At 43.7% G+C, this 22,179-nt stretch overlaps 2 protein-coding genes across 2 annotated transcripts; one reads left to right on the plus strand and one right to left on the minus strand.

Annotated features, from left to right (window-relative positions):
* Window positions 1–8,617: 8,617 nt before the first annotated feature.
* On the minus strand, window positions 8,618–9,592 carry LOC137709032 (uncharacterized). Its single transcript, XM_068448178.1, has one exon. The coding sequence runs from the start codon at window positions 9,590–9,592 to the stop codon at window positions 8,618–8,620; it is 975 nt and encodes a 324-aa protein (XP_068304279.1).
* A 9,393-nt stretch (window positions 9,593–18,985) lies between these two features.
* On the plus strand, window positions 18,986–21,343 carry LOC137708591 (uncharacterized). Its single transcript, XM_068447704.1, has 2 exons — window positions 18,986–19,009; window positions 19,126–21,343. Exons 1-2 carry the CDS (start codon window positions 18,997–18,999, stop codon window positions 21,231–21,233), a joined length of 2,121 nt encoding a protein of 706 aa, XP_068303805.1. The 5' UTR covers window positions 18,986–18,996; the 3' UTR covers window positions 21,234–21,343.
* Window positions 21,344–22,179: the final 836 nt, after the last annotated feature.

Consider the following 22,179-nt stretch of genomic DNA (forward strand, 5'->3'; position numbering starts at 1 on the left):
TATTTTCGTCCAAATTAAGTCATAGAGTCTAAATTGAGTCTTTTTGGTTGTTTTTGGTTGTTTTGAGTCTTTAAAGTTTGTTTTGAGTCATATAAGTTAGTAAGAGTCTTGTGAGTCTATTTAAAGTGTTTTAAAACATATTTTCACATCTTTGAGTCAATTTTCATTAGATTAGCAATCCCTCCTAATCCCCGGCCTAGAACGATCCCTACTTATATCTATACTACAATTGTCGAAAAGAGGGTTTAATTTGTGTGCTTATATATTTCGCATCACTTTATCGCATTTACATTTTACGAAAGGTTATGAATTATTAGATTTTCCTATATGAAACCTTATGAATTTTGAATATGACTTATATTATGGTTTTTGAATATGAGTTATAAATTATGGGATTTGAGCATATGATTTTATATGGTTTTCAAGTATGATTTATTTTATGATTTTAGGAATGTGATATATCTTGGATTTATGAATATGATTGCCATGGATTTATGACACGAGGCTGAGCATTTGAACTCCGGGATTTAATATGATTTTTTGAGACATGTTTTTAATACTTATCTAGTGGGTTATCATACAACACATCTACACACCACGGGTATAGATGTCTATGGCCATAGGACACAGATGATGAGGAGTGAGAGATGATATATTGTATACCCCTAACTTCATTACCGAAAGCAGTGTCGGACAACTTCACTAGTCACGGCTAGTGTTGGTGTGGATGTTATGCTATTTGATTCAGCTTCACCTACAGGTGATGGACAGGTTATTCAACTTCACCTTCGGGTGATGGACAGGTACTGCCTTTGGGCAAGTATGATACCTCTAGTTGTGGACTTCACAGATACGATTTATAGATGTTTTACAAATGTTTTACACGCCATGCTAGGATTTTTATAAAACCTATATGTAGTATTATATCTGTTTTCAAAACAAGGGGTTACTATGTTCATAAAGGAAACGGTTTTTCTATTATTAATATTATTGTTATAAACTTTGGTCCATTCATCTTTTCTGTTTTTGCGCCCCCGCAGGAGTCAGGATCAAGGCACATGATCCCGGTATCAGGACTCTACAGTATAGGTATTCTCAAGTCTTCTCATTATAGGTATCATTTCTTTGTTCGTACCTTTTCATAATAATTATTTCCTATTATTCTTGAGTAGTTGTATTCTCAGAACATGATTTTGCTTTGTTTTAATCCGTTCTAATTACATATTTTTATTGGTAAGCATGTTCAAAATGGCTTCGTCACCCTCGGGTGTCGGCCAGCACGTGCCCATCCTGGTATTTAGGGATATCGGGGTCGGGGCGTGTCAATCATATAAACCAATCATATTTTATCAACAACCTCAATTGCAAAGAAAAAATGATCAATGTATCCATTCAAAAAGCAAACAAATAGAGGAGCTCTTCCAAGTTCCAAAGCCTTCCAAAACCTTCCTCTATAACTAATGAAATATATTCCCTAATTGAACCAAGTATGCTCGTAACAAAAGCCCTAGGTCAATTTCAAACTTGGTAACAAAGTTTCACAAAAGAAGCATCATGGGCATACATTAATAGAGTGTAAATGGATTCGGTTTGGTTTGGTTTGATTTTTTCTTTTTCGGTTCAGTTTTTTATTTTTTTTTCGGTTTTTGATTTTTCGGTTTTGATTCAGTGTTCAGTCCCTTTTTTTGGATATACTGAACCCATCTCTAGATGTACCCATACTCAAAATGTAGACGACGCTATCACGAGTGTTTGCATTTTTTTTTTCACATTTTTCGCACTTATAAATTAATTATTATAATTTTTTTAATGTGTTTGGTATTTTTAAATTACTTAATAGTTTTTAAATGTGTTTTATAATTTTTTTAATCTCACTTTTAAGAGGATAACAAATTTATGAGTATGACTGAATGAGAGGGAGTGAAAAACTTTGCTAGGTCGTTAACTATAAAATTGAAAGTCTGTCTTTTTGCCTATACTATATTATGTCTTTTTGCCTATACTATATTACTTGTTTGAATTTTGGACAACTGTTGACTCTAAAAATTACAAAACCTACGTGGCACGCAGGCCGAGTAACTAACAAGCTAACTACGTCCTTCGGTTGAATGCGGGGCGTGCCAACTCGTCGGCCGAACTTGGCCGAGGAGTAAAATTTGTTGATGTCGCGTCGAGCGCGTCGTTGACTTCTCTATCTTGCGATTGCGACCGAGGAAGGAACACTCTTGGTCTCTGGCTTCTATAGCCTGAAGACAAGGCTACTAATTCTGCGGAGTTCACAAATCATCGGAGCCCGATTCGGTCACTGTGATTATATTCGTAAGAGTATAAGCACGCCGAATCGAGACCAAACTATATGGGCACAGGTACTCAAATATGATGTATGTCTTGATGCTAAACGTAGTTCGGTTGTCGGAATGCCGAACCCTAAAACTTACTTGCGAGTATCCAATCATAAAATCACTCGGCGTCTAGTACGTCGAGCAATGCAATTCGTAACACCTGACTATGCCGAGAAGGCTAGCAAGATGACCTCTACCAACAAGGGTTCGAAAACCCTTCTCGGCTGAGACTTAGATAGATAACCGGTCGGCCATGACGCAGTGCTGTTTATCCAAACTAAAGGTGCTTCTCGGTCGACTGATTTTGCGGCAGCAATGCTGTTTATCCAAACTGAAGGTGCTCACCAGGTGCCTTCACAGTGCTGTTTATCCAACCTGAAGGTGTGTCGGCAGAAAAAGAAAAGGAAAAATCTCAAGGTATTTGAGAGGTTTTGCGCAGGGCGATTGTATGCTGATTTGAAGGGGCCTTTTCTGTTGCATGATTTCTTGTATTTATAGCACCCCATTCCTTGAGACCGATTTGCATCCTGATCTAGATTGGGAGTCTTTGTCCCGTTTCAACTCTAACTCGAACAAACCTACTCCTACTGGGATTCTGAATTTTCCTTCTTTTCGAGGCTTTATTCTTTGCCTGTCGGGAATCCTGGTCGCACCAGGACTTCCTCGACCTTCTCTATTTATCCGGACTACTTAGGATAGGACTTGACCAACCCTGCCAACTGGCACAGGATTTATCATTCGGCCCATAGTATTTGACATAACCTTGGGCCGAGCACATCCTGCTGCTCGGCCCAACAATATTATTTTGGGCCCAAACATTGCCCCCTCGCTTCTGAGGTCGCCGACTGTTAACTTTTGGTCGGGCCTCGGCCTTGAAGAAGCGGAAACGCCTATTGCTTTTCGGACTTTACTTCCCTTGATGACCATTACTTATGCACATTTATGAGACATGATTGCACTCTCCTCGTTACCCCCAACGTACAGCCACGTGTCGATTTTCCGCCAATCTTAAAAGCTTTCAATCATGGCCCTCGAAATCGTGCGCCTACCGAAGCGTCTTTTCCTCATTAATGCATTAAAAACGTCGCCGCACGCAATCGTGCGTCCTGGATCTTCGAACCCTCGATCCTATCTTCGCAGGTTCCCAAAATATCCGAAATGATTGGGACCTTTTCTTGGTTAAATTTCCCCCCAATTTGAACCAGTGTTTTTCGAATACCAAACGTTTGATCTTCATTCTGAAAAGCCTATAAATACCCAAACTTCTGTCATTCACATCTCACGCCTTCAGAAATTTTGAAATCTCTATTTTATCATTTCTGTTTGTTCAAGCAAAGCCTTCAAGCCCTTCTTCCTGCAACCTCCTCTTTTAACTCCAAATCCTTTCTTCCATCAATGGCCTCCTTTATCTCAAAGCTTTCTGACGAGTGCAGCAAATGCAAGGATTTCATTGATCAGAGCGCCATCAAGACGTTGCGATTTGAAAACGACATGGCCACCACCCACCAGATTTTGGGTCCCCTTTTCAAAGACGCAGTGCCGTCGTCCATCACTACCCTTCTCAAGGAGCAGTGTTTAATACCCCTACTGCAGGGGTTCGACTGGTCGAAATGGACTCTGGCGCGGCCTTAAGGAGCCTGGCCCTCGACCACCACAGCCTGGGCCGCCTGGGTTGACCGAATGAGCACATTCTTTGGCAAGGAGTGGAAAGCTCTTAGTATCTATAATGCCATCATTCTTTCGACCATGGAGATTGCCATGGATAAGGAGCTGCTCATGGCGGCCTTGAGTTTATGGTGTTCGGCCACCAACACCATGATCCTGCCTTTTGGCCCTCTCGACCCCACAGTCCTTGACATTTCGGCCATCCTTGGGACTTCTTCAACCGGCCTTCCCATTGATGCCACCCTTTCCGGATGCCCTTCTCCTCTCGACCTGAAGGCATTATTCGACGAAAGGGCCGTCGAGACGCTTAGTCGAGGCGATCGGGAGCCCTCAAGGGAAGAAGTTCAGAAGCTCCACAAGAACTTCTTCAACTACAACACTCTCATCCTTCACTTCGCCAGCCGAGGCGAGGAAAACCTTAGGAAGGGAGAACACGAGGTCTTCCTCTTCTACTGGTACAACAAATTCATTTGTTGTACCAGATCAAACAAATGCCTGGTCGAGAACATGCCGGTGGCCCAGGCACTGGCTAATGGTCGCTCCTTGGGCGCTCAGCCCGGCTATACTCGCCAACCTCTACCGTTGCTTGGCTGAGGCGACTATTAGCAAGATTGACCCGCACCAGAACGGACCCCTCTGGGTGTTCCAACTCTGGTTGCAGGTTTGCAGGTTTACTTTTCCACCCTTCGGCCCGAGGTTCCTGCCTTCCAACGATCGGCTGCCCTCGGCCTTCAACTGGCCTCTCGACAGGCGCCTCCTCACCGAGCCGACGAGGTCCTTAAACACTTCCTCAGCCTCGACGTCCTTTCGGATGACGAGTTCCTGGTATGCCGACGCCAGGAGTACCCTACCTCGATCAGGCTCCCCACGGCAGCGTGGGCCGAGTCCGAGGATGCGGACATCCGTCAACGCTGGGGGTCTTTCGTTCTGGTTCGCGATCTTCCTCTTGGTTGCGATGCCCGCCGAGCCAGCTGGGAGGTATACCACCCCCATTTTGTCGCCCGGCAGCTCGGCTACCTTCAAGGCTGCCCTGTTCCCCTGCTTGCTTCTCGGTCTCTCCTGAGTCGATGGCGTCTTTCTGGTTCCTCTGAGAGGGAATGTAAGACGTCGGAGCAGGAGTTTCAGGAGAAGTGCAAGAAATTCTGGCTCCGGCCGACGGTTCCTGAATCCTTGGGAACCGACACCTTCGGGGACTGGTGGGAGGAGTATACCAGCGACTTCTTCAGCGTCCCGGCCGAAGACGTGGTGAACAACGTCTTCGGCGACCGGCCCAAACCAGCGCCCTCGGCCCAACCTAAGGAGTCGACCCAAGGTATATTGTCTTTTCGCTCTTTGTTTTTTTTTTTTCTTTTTTTTTTTTTTTTTAATCACTTGTCCTTATTATTAATAACTTTGCTATTTCAGAGGGTCGCATGTCGTGGAAGGTGGAAGTGGTCGCCGCGGTGGCGAGGGCGAAGAAATTGGTTCCCACGAAGAGGATCATCGCCACCGAGCGGACAGTCCCCGCCAAACGCCTCCATCAAGAAGCCGAGCTGGAGGATGACGCTCCTCGTCCTTCTAAACGCGTCAAGAAATTGGCGAAGAAGGGCGACCGGGAGATTCATGTTGTTCCCAGTGACACCACAGGGACAACTGCTCATGCCGGCTCTCCTCCTGTCCCGGCTGCCCCAGCTTCTCCAAACCTGACTCCTCCAGCCGTCTCTCTGCCTGGGACCACGGCCGATCCAGTCGTCGTATCAGCTCCAGCTTCGGAGCCGATCATGGCGTCTGTCGTGGGGGAGTCGGCTGCACCTGTCGAGGCACCCTCCACTCAGCGACCGACGATCTTTCTGGAAGAGGTATAATTCTACTTCTCTCCTTTGTTTCTTTAGGCTTCCAGTCGTAACAAAAATTTTCTCAGGACGTCGAGAGTAAGAGTGACGAGGTCCTGTTGGAGCGCCGTTCTCGACCAGCCAACTCTCCTGCCGTCCATCTTCCACCGGTGGTCGAGGCGGCCGCTCAACCGTGTCCCCCTACGGCGGATCGCGGCAAGAGACCCATAGCCGATCCTGAGGCAACTGCCGAAACGCCGATCCATCCGCAGGATGAAGACCTTCCCATTCCTCCTCAGGAAGTTTCTTCGGCCTTTGTAAGTCTTGTTTCTTTTGTGTTGGTTTTATCATGACACATGTTATTAAAGGACTATTAAATGTCAGGTGCCCAAACGTTCATTTCACCGACAATTTTATGCGCCGACAGGCGTTGTCTATATTTCCTGGCCACCGTCGTGGCCATCAAATGTAGATGACCTCCATCGGCCGCGTGAATTGAGAAGCGGTCTAAGGTACTGGGCTCGGCCATTAAGTTCCCTGGGTTTGAGCAATGACCCAGAGGGCATGGCCGAAGTCTCCTCTCGGCAGGTCTAAAACAATCCCTTTGTTATGCACTATAGTACGACGTCTTATTTTTTTCTTACAAAGTTTTCCTTTTATGTGCAGCCATCGTGGGAAGTGGAGCTCGACGCTCTTCTTCAGAGCACGACTGGTGAGGCCGGCTCCTCTGCTGCTCCTGCCAAACCAGCGGGAGCCATGCCCGAGGCCCAAGCCTTCGTGAAACTGCACGAAGTCCTGTCTCTCTCTGCCTCCCAAGCCCTCCGATGCAAGGGTCTTGACTCCGTTGGGGAGTGTCTTAATGACCTCGCCAGCGGCAGTTACCTGAGCACGAAGAATATCTCCTTCCTCACCGACCTCTTGGAGCGGACTCGGCAACACTTCCATATTTTTGAACGAACCCTACAAGCCGAGGATGACTTGAAGGCGGCCAAGGTCGCGCAAGAGGCTAGCCGAGCTGAGATGGAGGCAATCAAAGCCAAGAAAGCGAAGCTGACCGAGTTTGATCGCCAGATCTCTGACCTCCAGCGTCAAATTTCTGACCTTCAACGGCAAAGGTCTGCTGCCGCTTCCGAGCTTGAGAAGGACTTCGAGGCCAACAGGGCTCGGCTGACGGCCTTCGCTGCCGGCGCACGGCATATCCAGCACCTGCAGTTCAATAAAAAGACGAGGCAGGATGAGATAATATTGGGCGAAGCGAAATGGTTGGAACTAAAAGCTGTCATCGAGACTTTCCTCCCCTCGACCCCCTAGGAATTTATCATTGTATTTGTTCTCTTATTATCAATACAATGGTTCTTATTTACACAATGATCTTTTACTCTTGCATTTCCCATGTAATTGGATAGTACTTTTTTAAAAACTTTCCATTAATCGGCAATTTATGAACTGAACCCGCCCGATCTCTGAGATGATATGCCCCTTTGCCAAGGACTTTGTGAACGATGAATGGCCCTTCCCAATTCAGCGACCATTTACCAAATCGGGAGTCTTTAATCCCAACAGGCAACACAGTTTGCCAAACCAATTCTCCTTCGCCGAACGTTTTTTGTCTTACACGCTGGTTATACGCTCACTCGGTAATTTTCTTCTGTGTTATCAATAAATTACCCGCGTCGATTCGATTTTCTTCTAAGTCTTCTAATTCTTGTCGCATCGCTTGACTATATTCGACACTGAACAAACTACTCTGCTCGATTACTCGTAATGAGCTTATACTCAAGTCGACCGATAACATAGCGTCGTGTCCATAAGTTAACGCGTAAGGAGTGGTTCCAGTGGCCGACCGGGGTGAAGTTCGGTATGCCCATAATGCTTCATTTAACTTCAAATGCCACAACCCAGGTTTCTCTCTTACCATTTTTTCGAGGATACCGATCAACACTTTATTGCTTGCCTCGGCCTGTCCGTTTGCCTGAGGGTAGTATGGTGTAGATTGCTCAAGTCGGATATTCAAACTTGCCACGTATTCCTTAAACCTATCGGCCATGAATATGGTGCCATTGTCAGTTATGATCGTTTCTGGCACGCCGAATCTGGTCACAATATTCTCCTATACGAAATTGCATACCTCTTTGGCCGTTAATTTGGCGTATGATCTTGCCTCGACTCATTTAGTGAAATAGTCAGTTGCTACAATTATCCACGCGTGTTTCGCCGCCCCCGAAGATGGCATGATTTTGCCAATTACGTCCATTGCCCATCCCCTGAACGGCCATGGTTTAGTAACCAAGTGGAGTAATTCGGCCGGGGCTCTCTGCACGGGTCCATGAATTTGGCATGGTACGCATCTTCGTGCATATTCGATGCAATCCTTTAATATATTGGGCCAAAAATAACCGTGTCGTCGAAGCAACCAGCGCATCTTTCGTCCAGATTGGTGTGCCCCACAAATTCGTTCATGTACCTCAGCCATTGCTTAGGCAGCCTCGTGTGGGCCGAGGCACAATAGTAGTAACCCGTCCTCACCCTTGCGGTATAATTCATTTTGGTACAACACGTAATTCGTGGCGAGGACCTTCATTCTCCGGTCGTGTTTCCCATTGGGGTTATCGAGGTACCGTAACATCGTCTTTCTCCAATCATCTGGTTCTACCTCGACGGCACATACTTCTATGGGGTCTCCTTGTTCTAGTAGGGATGGGAGTGACATTACCCTTGTGCGTATTACGTGTGCGCGCTGGAGAGTTTGCCGATTGATCAAGGCTGGGTACGAGCGCAAACTTGTGGCTGCAATTCAGCCTAGCTTGCCCCCCGTGAGTTGTGCTCCAGAGGTGATCTGGGCGAGTTCGTCGGCGTCTGTGTTATGGATACGTGAAATATCTTCAATGTGATCCGTTCGAACGACTCGGCCAGGTAGGTGGCGACCATGTGATAGGGCGCTAAAGTACAACTCATGCAACGAAACATGCCGTTCAGTTGGTTAATCACAAGTTCGGAATCACCGAGGACGAGAACGCGGGAGGCCCGTAGATCGTGTAAAACGTGGAGGCCGATAATGAAGGCTTCATATTCGGCCTGATTATTTGTGCAGCTAAAATCCAACTTGAGAGAAAAATGCCATCGGCAGTGGTCAGGCGACTGAATTGCAATACCGACACCCGCCGAGGTCGAAGTACTGGAACCATCAAAATGCATAGTCCAATGGTTATCGCGTGTGGTGACTAAACCGATGTCGACGTCGCCTCCCTTAAAACCATAAGGGGAAGGGTGTTGGGCCAAGAAGTCGGCGAAAGCTTGCCCCTTGACGGCCTTTTGGGGTACATACTGAAGGCTGAACTTGGATAAGGCGAGCGTCCATTTCCCGATTCGACCTTTGACAATGGGCCGAGTGAGCATGTAACGAATTACGTCTGTTTGGGCGATGACCTGCGTAACTGATAGGAGCATGTAATGCCGAAGCTTGGATGCGGCAAAAAACAAAGCTAAGCAAAGTTTTTCGACAGGTGAATAATTGAGCTCTGGTGAATTCAGATTTCGACTAAGATAAAAGATAGCTTGTTCGCGCCCTACATTGTTATCTTGCGCGATGAGACAACCAATGGATTCAGCGGCTGCCGAAATGTATAATTTAAGGGGTTTGTTGCGACAAGGTGGAACTAGCACGGGTGGGGTGGAAAGGGCCACCTTGATTTGCGTAAATGCAGTTTGATGCTCTTCGCGCCATTCAAATTTGTCGGTATCCTTAAGTTTAAGGAGCATAGAGAATGCCTTCATCTTACCGGCCGAATTAGCGATGAAGCGGCGGAGGAAGTTTATCTGCCCGAGTAACGACTGGAGCTGTTTCTTTGTTGTCGGAGGTGGGGCGCTAATGATGGCGCGGGCTTTATTTTCGTCGACTTCGATGACGCGATGGTGCACCAAAAATCCTAGGAAATTACAGGCTGAAACACCGAAAGCACACTTGGCCAGGTTCATTTTGAGATTATTCTTGCACATGCGAAGGAACGCTTGCCGCAAATCATCCAGGTGCGTTTGACAGAGTTTAGACTTTACCACCACATCATCGATATAAACTTCGACGATTGTACCGATTAAGTCGTGGAATATCATATTCATGGCTCGTTGGTATGTGGCGCCGGCATTCTTGAGGCCGAATGGCATGACTACCCATTCGTAAGTACCAAGTGCCCCAGGGCAACGGAAAGCCGTCTTGTGGATGTCGGCTTCGGCGATGAAAATCTGGTTGTAACCCGCATGGCTGTCCATAAAAGATAGCAGTTCATGATTAGCTGCGGCATCAATTAGCAAATCTGAGATTGGCATTGTATATTCGTCCTCGGGAGTAGCCAGATTTAGATTACGAAAATCGATGCAAATGCGAAGGGCACCGTTTTTCTTCAACACTGGGACGATATTGGCCAACCATTCGACGTACCGAGCGGTCCTAATAAACCCAGCTTTTAGAAGCCGAACTAATTCTTCTTTAATGCCGAGTTGTACCTCAGTCGAAAATCGGCGAAGGGGTTGTCGAAAAAGCTTACACCCGTCCTTGATGCGTAGCTCATGCTCTACAAGGTTTCGATCGAGGCCTGGCATTTCATGGTAGCTCCACGCGAAGCAATCTTTAAATTCCTGGAGTAACTTACGGAGTTCGACCTTCATGGACGGTGGGAGTAACGCGCTGATAAACAATGTTCGAGGATCATCGGCCGTGCCTACATTAACTTCTTCTAATGAGTCCTTGACCTGGGGCCGATGGTCTTCGAGTTCGGCCGGTGCGGCCTGAACTTTATCGAAAGAAAGAACGGGGCCGTTATCCGCTTCGGCCAAAAATTCGATTAAATTGATGCCGGAATTTGGTTGCTTGGTAATAGCGTACCAATGGGCCAGCAGACGTTCCATTGTAGATGAAACCGCGGCCTGACGCCGTTCTTGCTTGGTGTTATCAATCATCGACATTGGTGACTAAATCTGCCAAGCCAAGTCTCGCCGAATCCTGTTAGACAGTCTCGGCGCCGACCTCAATCACTTTCTGTACCGAAATTCTCGTCGGCCGCCCATCCTCGTTAAGGCCTTGGAGGGTGATGTAGCCGACGTGATCATCATAATAACGAGCCTGAATCATGTTGGTTTCAAATGGTTAGTTATCGGCTGGGTGGACTACGACCGATTTGCCATCCCAAAAGATGAGGACTTGGTATAGTGATGAAGGAATGCAACTGGTTTGGTGGATCCAGTCGCGGCCAAGTAATGCGTTATAGTCGGTCTTGGAATCAATTATAAAGAATGCCGTCATGTGTTGACGACCGGCAATGCTAACTTCCAATGGGAGCACTCCTTTGGTCTGAGACTTGTCACCAACGAAACTGCTCATAGTGATACCTGACGGAATGAGTTCATTATCAGAACGGCGTAAAGCCTTCATGACGGACATCGGCATAATGTTGACTGTGGCTCCACAGTCGACAAACACTTTAGAAATGGGAAATCCTTCGATGTGAGTCGTGACGTACAATGGCTTCAGGTGTTAGAGATTAACCGAGGGGGAACGAGGAAATAGTTCAGCCAAAGCCGCCTTAAGGTTGTCCCCGTTTCGGGCTTCCCTGTCATCGTCGTTTGCGACGAAATCTACTTGTGTTGCTTTCTCGGCAACCACGTCCCCATCCAAGAAATTTGACTAGTGGGTACTTGGTTGGAATTCAGCTGGTAGGACGTGGACCATACTGATCTCCATATGTTCGAGGACCGAGGGACCCATCGGATCGTGGTCGTCGTCTTCTACAGAACTAACCATAGTAGTAGTCGGCGGAACATCCTCGATCGAACTTTTGAGTGCCTCGGTATGAACCGGCATCTTAGGCGTGTTGACCAAGTCGAGTCTGTTTTGGCTATTTTCCTCGACTATGTTTACTGCCGAAGATTTATGTTGGTCCTTCGTTACACGAGCTCGTTCTTCATAGGCGATACGGGCGTTCCTCGTGTCTAGATATGTATCCAACCGTGCTATTCGTTTTTCCTCGTCGGCCGTGAGGCCGAAGAGAGATACAGACGAGAAAACCTCGAAATGATAGCGCAAATGCTGAAGGTCTTCGAGTGAAAAGGGTAATTTGGCGGCGTCAATATCTATGTATAGATCGACCTCAAAACCAAGGACCCGAGCCTCCTGTATATGTTGGAACCTAGCTTTGATCGCTGGGTCTGAATTTTTCTGAATAATTTGTTCGGCATCAGGGCAAGTTAGAGCTAGGTCGAGGGCTTCCTGACACGCCTTGGGTAGTCCATACAAGTCATTGGCGGAATATTTCTTATGAAACTCTCGCATGTACTCCAGGGATTCACCGAGGAATGGAGGGTGTAAGTTGCGTCGTATTTTGATAAACGGCTCGCGCGGTGGTAACGGAGAAAGTTTCCTTTCGGCCTCTTGTCTATAGAGCTCGAGACGAGCTCTCGTCTCCCCAGGCTGAAGAATGAGCTTGATACGTTTCTCAGACTCTTCAATAGTGGTTTCGAAGCCGGGAGCCGCTACTTTCCTCCCTTCGACTAACTCAGTCATGATAGTCGGGGTTGGCCGTTCACTAATGTTTTCCACGGCCTTTTTTGGTTGCCACTGGTTGGCAGGGCTGGCCTACGCTTTTCGTCGTCGAGCCATGCAATCTATCCGTTGGCGGCGACGTTTTTGAGATTTAGACAGCGCCGTATATAAGCCAGTCGGAGAATTGTAACTGTACCAGCGTTGATCCGATGTCCTGGGTGGTTTGAAAGTTTTGCGATCGGCTGGTGAGCCCGAACTGTTGGTATTGCGCGAGTAATAATCCTCATTATAGAAAGGTATGTCGAAGTCAAGACGCCGCCTGACCGGGGCCTGGTCTTTCGGCCGTACTTGTGGGCCGAGTCTATTAAACGCTTGGCGTCGTGGACCTTTACCAAGTCCCTTCGGTGATGTTGTAGGGGCCGTGGGGGGTGTTGAAGATGTCTTCTTCTCAGGTTCAACTGGTGTTTTACAATGGTCACATAAAACCTTTGATTCATGAGTTTTGTCGGAACTCGACCCCGTCATAGGCTCATCGGTGGGTGGCCCCGATTGTTCCGTAGTTGGTGCATTTGAAAATAAATCAAGCTTTAGTCTTGTTTGACCATTCCGTCTACGGATATGCTGCATCGGGACGTATTCGGCCTTCCCTTTGTTTTTAGGAAGATGAGCATCCACCATACCAATTGTTGTTGAAGGGAAGGGATTGACGTCGACCGCCATCTGCTTTTCCGGAAATTTCAACTTTCCTTTCTCGATCCAACTTTAAATTATGTCCCGGAATACAACACAATTATTGGTTGCATGCTTATTAGAATTATGATACTTGCAGTATATCTTTCCCTTTAATTCATCGGCCTTAGGGACAGTATGTCCCGGCCGAAGCTTGATGATTTTTGCTGCCAATAATTGATCGAAAATTGCATCAGCTTTGGTGATATCGAAAGTGTATACTTTCGATGACTTACTCATTTCCTCGGCGGCCGAACGGGTTTTGGTGTCTTTGGAACTCACTTGAGCCAAAGCCTTGCAGACGTAGGGTTTATCTATTACTATCTCGGCCGCATCCACACTAGCATACTGGGGATCCTCACTTTCGGCCAATGCATAGCTAACCGTGGGATTCTTATACAACGTCCCCCGGGATGGTGACTTCGATATCTTTTCTTCTCGGAGCAGATAATCATACTGTTCAACGTGTTGAGCAAGTTCGTACATATCTCGAATATTTGCCCCCATAAACTTCTTTTTGTATTCCACGTCCAATCCGTTGAGGGCGATCCTGACGAATTCCACTTCGGGGAGTGGTACTCGGCACCAATTCCTAGCCGACTTAAACCTCGTTAGGTATTCCATTGGAGATTCGTCGAATGCTTGAGCCATCCTGGCCAACGATGATACGGACATCTCCATCCCTGGCCGATAGAATTGTTCATGAAACTTCTCGACTAACTCTTCCCAACTTTGCACAGAGTTGGGCGGGAGATTAATGTACCAGGCGAAAGCTGAGCCTGTCAGTGAAAAGTTAAACAGCCGTAATTTATAGAAGTCGTTATTGACGTCTCCACACTGCGCTGTGAAACGAGCCACATGTTCTAATGAGGATAAAGATGATTCCCCGGCGAAGAGACTGAAATCAGGGATCTTAAAACCTCGTGGGTATTCAAACCTTTCTACATAAGCCGGGTAGGGATGGATGAATTTTGGAAACTTCGACCCCTTCTTTAGGGCCGAGTCAATCATTCTCTGGACTTCGGTCATGTTTACGGAAGCGGCTTCTTCCCCCTGGCTTGGTCCCTCGAATCTATTTCCCAGTCCACCTCTTTTTTCTAAGGCGATTGGTTGTGGCCGGGCGGACCCTCTCTCGACTTGTATTGGAACATTCGTAGAAAGCTGTCGAGGTTGGCCGACCTGACCATCTTCGAAGGCTTTACTAACCAACAGTTCAAGCATCCTGGTCTGTGTATCGTTGTTACTTCGTATTGCTTCTAGTAAATCATTCATCTTTTGACCAATCGACTGCTCGACCTGTCGATACTGTTCATCAAGTCGTCTCCAAAGAAATGACCTAGTTGGTGGATCGGAACCTTCCCCACCATCGTCGTCGCAATCTTCCACTATCCCTTCCACAAACATGCCCGTCGTTTGATTCGGGACCGCTGAGTTGTGAGGTTGTCCGCCGAGATAGATTTCATTTTCTCGGCGTGTCACACTTGTGGCCTCGGGCGGCACAATAATGATCAGATTTTTTGCAAGGTGCAAATCCTGCCCAAGGCCTTGCACTGGTAAGTCAGCTGTTGACTTTCCCATGGTTGTTTTCTTCTTTACAGACCGTGTCTCAACGGTCATGAACTCCGAAGGTTTAGCACAAATGTCCCACTGGACGTGCCAAAATGTTGACTCTAAAAATTACAAAACCTACGTGGCGCGCAGGCCGAGTAACTAACAAGCTAACTACGTCCTTCGGTTGAATGCGGGGCGTGCCAACTCGTCGACCGAACTTGGCCGAGGAGTAAAATTTGTTGATGTCGCGTCGAGCGCGTCGTTGACTTCTCTATCTTGCGATTGCGACCGAGGAAGGAACACTCTCGGTCTCTGGGTTCTATAGCCTGAAGGCAAGGCTACTTATTCTGTGGAGTTCACAAATCGTCAGAGCCCGATTCGTTCACTGTGATTATATTCGTAAGAGTATAAGCACGCCGAATCGAGACCAAACTATATGGGCACAGGTACTCAAATATGATGTATGTCTTGATGGTAAACGTAGTTCGGCCGTCGGAATGCCGAACCCTGAAACTTACTTACGAGTATCCAATCATAAAATCACTCGGCGTCCAGTACGCCGAGCAATGCAATTCGTAACACCTAACTATGCTGAGAAGGCTAGCAAGATGACCTCTACCAACAAGGGTTCGAAAACCCTTCTCGCCCGAGACTTAGATAGGTAACCGGTCGGCCTCGACGCAGTGCTGTTTATCCAAACTGAAGGTGCTTCTCGGTCGGCTGATTCTGCGGCAGCAGTGCTGTTTATCCAAACTGAAGGTGTTCGCCGGATGCCTTCACAGTGCTGTTTATCCAAACTGAAGGTGTGTCGACAGAAAAAGAAAAGGAAAAATCTCAAGGTATTTGAGAGGTTTTGTGCAGGGCGATTGTATGCTGATTTGAAGGGGCCTTTTTGTTGCATGATTTCTTGTATTTATAGCACCCCATTCCTTGAGACCGATTTGCATCCTGATCTGGATTGGGAGTCCTTGTCCCGTTTCAACTCTAACTCGAACAAACCTACTCCTACTGGGATTCTGAATTTTCCTTCTTTTCGAGGCTTTATTCTTTGCCGGTCGGGAATCCTGGTATTTCCTCGACCTTTTCTATTTATCCGGACTACTTAGGATAGGACTTGACTGACCCTGCCAACTGGCCCGGGATTTATCATTCGGCCCATAGTATTTGACATAACCTTGGGCCGAGCACATCCTGCTGCTCGGCCCAACAATATTATTTTGGGCCCAAACAACAACATGTCAAGTAAAATCTATTCCACTAATTGTAATAAGAAACTATCATGATAAAAATAAATATATAAATTTAATTTTTTGTAACTTATATAAAATAATAATACATATTTAACATACAACATACTCTATGACTATTGTATTTTATTGTAAGTATTTTAGTAGTTTACAATTATTAAAATTGAAAATATAACTTTAGTCCCTAAAACTTAATTTTCTCCACATAAAACTCAACACAAGTTTTTTACTCGAATAAAACTCATTTACTACATATAAGCAAATTCATTAATTATGTTTGACTTAACACATTTTAAATTTTCTGGATGCCTAATATATAATATCAATAAAACATGTCTAATATATTGACATGCTTAATTAAGTCACTCAAATTATATTTTACATATTAATGTAGGTAGATTATTTCACACACATATATAAAAAAAATGACTAATATATGTAAAATTTCATGCAAAATAATTTACCTTAAAAAATGTTATTTGATTCAAATAGTGCACCTACTATTAAAATTTTAAAATGTTAGATTGCTCAAAATAATTTAGCCTATCTATGTAAAATACATGAAAAATAATTTACCTACATAATAAACACACGCAATATATGCAAAATAATTTACCGACATAATAAAGCAATATTATTTTATTTAATACTAATTTACCTACAAAATATATTATTTGCTAATCATAAATTTACAAATAGGTAAATTAATTACATATAATAATTTTTTAACGTATATGTTATGTCACATCCCAATCCGGGCCCCCACCACATCCTGGGCTCGACTCCATCATAGCACTATATTATCCGCTTTGGACCCCGACCACACCCTCACGGTTTTGTTTCTAGGAACTCACGAGCAACTTCCCAAGGGATCACCCATTCTAGGATTGCTCTCGCGCGAACTTGCTTAGCTTCGGAGTTCCTACGAAACCCAAAGCCAGTGAGCTCCCAAAAGGCCTCGTGCTAGGTAAAGATGAGAATATACATATAAAGCTTATATGATCTACTCCCCTGGACGATGTGGGATGTTACATGTTAGTACTACGCATATATATATATATATATATATATATATATATATATATATATATATTTGAACTTATAGTAGTACTATATACATATAGGTAAATTATATGTATATTGAACTTTTAGTAATATGATATACTTTTGAATGTATTTATGTGTGTGTGTATGTGTGTGTGTGTGTGTGTGTGTAATTTATATATGTTAGGGGTAATAGTATGTGCAATAATTATTTGTTCCTTATAATTAAGGTAAGTAATAATATTTAAGGAAAACTAATGAAAAAGGCTTGAAAACTTTGAGTTTTAATGATAAGGACAAAATAAAGAGTAAAGTGAATAACACCAAGATTGACTTTTTAGTGTAAAAATGTGGATTTTCGTTAAAGTGAACAGTACCGTGGGCTTTTCGTTAAAACTTCTTAATATTTATTGATTTTATTTGAATATTGTGGCACAAGTTGTAAATATTTTGTAATAATATGTCAATTACTTTTCTATTTGGCAGTTTTTTCAAATTTGGATTTTATTTGGATGTTTAGAATTAGGTGGGTTTTTTTACCTAGGAAATAAGAGTTGCAAAGATCTATATCTAAAGAACCCTAATTAAAATAACTTTTTTCTTAACGTGTCGAAACGGGTTACCCACGGTTACTTGCTTGTAAACCTGTTAAGAACCCAATATTAACGGGTTCTTAACGTGTGACCTGATTAGTTATCGTGTTGACCTAAAACCTGTTATTTTTGTGTCGTTATTGTGTCGTATTAACAAATCGTGTAAAAAATTATCAGGTTTATTCATAACTATATGAACATAACATCCAGGGCAAAATGCAAATGGCACTGTACCACAATGACAAAATGCAATAATACCTATATACTTTAATGCAAGTTCGATCCCTATCAATACCCCTCCTCCTAACATTCTACACCTAATTTCGAATCCTCTTTCCCCTAGTTCGGCGACATTGAGCGTTTGTGCTCATATTTAAGTGAAGTCAAAATGAAAAAAATGTAGGAGATGCGACGCAGTATATAGGCACCTAAACTTCTCTCCATATAGTGGGCTTTTAGCGCACACTCTCCATTCCTTTCACATGTTTTTACACCCAAATAACTAGATGATTAAAGAGAATAATTTATACATGTCTTCTCTCTTCTTTTTTTTTCCCCAAAAAAAATGGTTCAAATTATGCCAAAAATGGTAGGACACTGCCCGAGCGTATGACTTTTGAGCGCATTATGTTGGATGATTTTGGACTGACTGACTGGTATGGCTGAAGATTTTCTTAGGTGCTCCAGAATAGTTTGAGTGTTTTAATCGTTTAGATTTTTATTTTTAAGTTTGAGTGTTTTAATCGTTTAGATTTTTATTTTTAAGTTTAAGTGTTTTAATCATTTAGATTTTTATTTAACAATACCACGATCAAAATTTAATGATTAAAATATCATGAGTACTGGATCCTCGGTTTGGCTGTTTTGTTATTCTCACTCTTTAACTTTTTATAACAAAAAGAAGAGAACACCCTCCCTCCTCCGTTGATTTTTCTTGAGTACCTACATGCATCTTCTCCAATTACAAAGTAGGTAAAATTGTTCTATACTGATCTTTCTAGACTACCTACAAGCACTCAATGCCGATCCAACAGTTCTCTATTGGTAAAATATGCGTTGGCACTAAGTGCTTCTAGATGCAAAAAAAAAAAATTGCTCCTCCACTGCATTAGCACAAAATTATGGGCTCAAATTTTTAGTTTGAATTGAGTTTTTTTTTTTTTTTTTTTGAACAATCAATATTATCTACATTAAATTAAATGGGAAGGATAGGTTCAGCCTCACAATGGACTAGCAACAATGTGGTTCAAATTCTCTTTTGGTGAGAATCAAACATAAGACCTCTCACTTACAAGTGAAGAAGAATACCAGTAGACTGTAGTACCAAGTGGCATTTTGTTTTAACTCTTTTACTCACTCTGTTTCTAGGCACCTACTACCTATAGGCTAGCAGTACTGGAAACTTTAAATAAACCCAAGGATCAAGTCCTTAAGAAAACAGATCAATCGTTCTCCAAACAAAAAAAAGAAAACAGATCAATCATGTTACTCACAGGTGAGATTACCAGTTCAGTTCTTCCTTTTATGTACAATGAATTATGCAAGTATGAAACATATACTGATACAATTTGATGTTTTCCAAAAATAAAATAAAAATATCCATTCCTGCAGTTGTAAGCAGTTTGATCTTCACACAGAACAGGAAGGCAATGCAAATTTTCCCTGAAAGCGTGAGAGAAATCTGGAACGAGTGGGAGCTTCGAGCCATGGTTCTAATCAGCCTTGCCTTGCAAGCCATCCTCATCCTGATCGGCAACTGGAGAAAGCATTCAACCAGCAACATACTCCGAATTGTCCTCTGGCTCGCTTACTTGTCAGCTGACTCTGTTGCAACCGTCTCACTTGGGATTCTCTCCAGCAACCAGGAAGACTCCGAAGGTGATTCTGTAAACCCTAACTTTGTTATAACAGCATTCTGGGCACCATTTCTTCTATTGCATCTGGGCGGTCCAGATACGATTACTGCTTACTCGTTGGAGGATAATGAGTTGTGGCATAGGCACTTGCTTGGGTTAGTTGTCCAGGTGATTGTAGCTTTGTATGTGTTTATAAGAGCATGGTCTAGTGAAGTGTTGAATTTTTTGGCAATTCCCGTTTTCGTAGTTGGGATTATAAAATTTGGAGAGAGGACTTGGGTTTTGAGGTCTGCAAGTAGTGAGCATTTTCGAGAGTCTATGCTCCCTCCTCCGGACGCAGGTCCGAATTATGCTAGATACATGGAAGAATACAGCTCAAAGAAAGCGGAGGGGTTTAGGGTTGAACCGAAAACATTCATTGAAGCTCCCCCAGATCATTCCTATGCTGTTCAAGCTGATGAATCTAGTAGCGCCCAAGATGCTGCAGTTTTAAGCAAAGCTTATGTTTTGTTTGAAACTTTCAAGCGGCTGTGTGCCGATCTCATCCTCACCTTCCACGACATAGAAAACAGCCAATCGTTCTTCAAACATAAAACCTCTGAGGAAGCTCTCGAGGTTATTGAGTTCGAGCTAGGGTTCATGTATGATCTGTTTTATACTAAATCACTTCTGGTTTATTCTGGTGTTGGTGGAATTCTCCGTTGCATTACTCTTTCTTTCACAGTTTGTGTGTTTCTAGCCTTCGTGTTGATCACAGAGAAGCAAGAATACATGAAAGTGGATGTAATTATCACATACATATTGTTGGTTGGAGCTATTGTCTTAGAATTTTATGCAGTTGTCGTAATACTTTCTTCGGACTGGACCAGGTTGTGGCTGAGCAAGCACAAAAACACGGCTGTAGGTCTCTTGCGCAGAGCGGCTTCATCAATCCCTTTGATAAAAGACAAGAGGTGGTCTAATACCTTGGCACAATACAACCTCGTAACATTTTGTCTCAAAGAAAGGCCAGCAAAGTGCATTTTCATCAACGAGGACTTGTTTATAAATCGGTTGCTAGAGAAGTATCGATACACAGACTTGATGGATGTTTCCAAAGAGTTGAAGAATTTGATATTTGGGCAGCTGCTAGACAAGTTGGGGACTGCTTCTAATTTCGAGGCCAGCAGACTAAAAGAACTATGTGCTCAAAGGGGCAACAGGGTGCTTGAGAAAGCAAAATGTCTAGATGACCTTGGCTGGACAATTAATGGGGCCGAATTTGATCAAAGCATCATTCTTTGGCATATTGCGACTGATCTATGTTACTATTCTGATCTGAACAGAAACCGCGACCTTGATCAGAGTCTAAATTTTGAAGCCAGCAGGGTGTTATCAAACTATATGTTGTATCTTTTAGTGATGTGCCCCTTCATGCTGCCAAATGGGATTGGACAGATTAGGTTTAGAGACACCTGTGCCGAGGCTAAGGAGTTTATCGCTGAAAGAAAATCCATAACGGATGCAAAAAAAGCCTGCACAATGCTGCTCAAAGTGAGCACAGACATCCTTCCATCGAAAGTGAAGGGAGATAGAAGCAAGTCGGTTCTATTTGATGCCTGCAGGCTCGCTAAAGATCTGCAGTCCCTTGAGTCCAAGGGACATTGGGAGAACAATGAGAAAAAATGGGAGTTTATAAGTCATGTGTGGGTGGAAATGCTCGCTTTCGCGGCCAATCAGTGCAGGTGGAGCGATCATGCTCAGCAGCTCAGGCGAGGAGGAGAGCTGCTCACTCATATCTGGCTTCTTATGGCACATCTTGGTTTAACTGAACAGTTTCAAATTTCAGAGGGCCATGTTAGGGCAAAGTTGATTGTGGAGTGAATTTAAGTGTTACTCACTACAAAGAATGATCCATTTTCAAGATGTTCTAACAATGTTATGCTTTTCAGATGGTAAATCTTATAGTCCGACTATAGAACGGATTTTTATTATTGCTTTGTTAATGTGCTGATATCATTATTGCCCCTAAACATATTGATAAATAACAAACGTTCTACATTGAGAATTTCTTATAAATCATATCGGACTTCACTTATGTAGTAACGATTCATAATTGGATTGTGACTAAAAGCAAGAGGACTCGCCAGGTATACATTACTTGGTAAATAGACAGTTTGCAGTTATGCGAAAACATTTGTCCTTGTAGTTCTTGCAAGATCATGGCTTACCCTACAACTACAACATCAAACTCCAAGTTGCTGACTCAAATTACTTGTCTAGGGGTGGGCATAAAAGCCGGCCAACGAAAAAGCCATTAGATCATAGTAAATCTTTCGATTTGGTTTGGTTTTTATAAAAAAATGTGCTTTTTTGAAGCGGACAAAGCCAACATTGAATGGTTCAGTTCCAGTCTATTTTATTGAACCACATAACGTTACTCGATTTGATTAACAATTTGAAAGTGGGGCAGTACCAAACCGACCCAAGCTCACGTGTAAATAATATTAATGTGTTGTAAAATAGACGATATATATATGTAATTCGATTTGATTAACAATTTGAAAGTGGGGCAGTACCAAACCGACCCAAGCTCACGTGTAAATAATATTAATGTGTTGTAAAATAGACGATATATATATGTAGTAGCATATAAAGTAAATAAGACACAAGAATATGAGACGAACCCTAATAAGAATTGTAATATAAAAACAAGACTTACTATTTGATCAACCATACGACTATTCCACCTAAAAGCATTCACAAAACTATTCCACCTAAAAGCATTCACTTTGGTTTTGAATTCTTGTTTTCACAGGATAACGCTCCT

This window comes from Pyrus communis, chromosome 11 (genome assembly GCF_963583255.1).
Source record: "Pyrus communis chromosome 11, drPyrComm1.1, whole genome shotgun sequence".
In the NCBI taxonomy this organism is placed as follows: Eukaryota; Viridiplantae; Streptophyta; class Magnoliopsida; order Rosales; family Rosaceae; genus Pyrus; species Pyrus communis.

What these genes read in the sequence shown, in the direction of transcription:
- LOC137709032 (XM_068448178.1), bottom strand. Translation starts at nt 9,592, where the DNA reads ATGAAGGCATTCTCTATGCTCCTTAAACTTAAGGATACCGACAAATTT.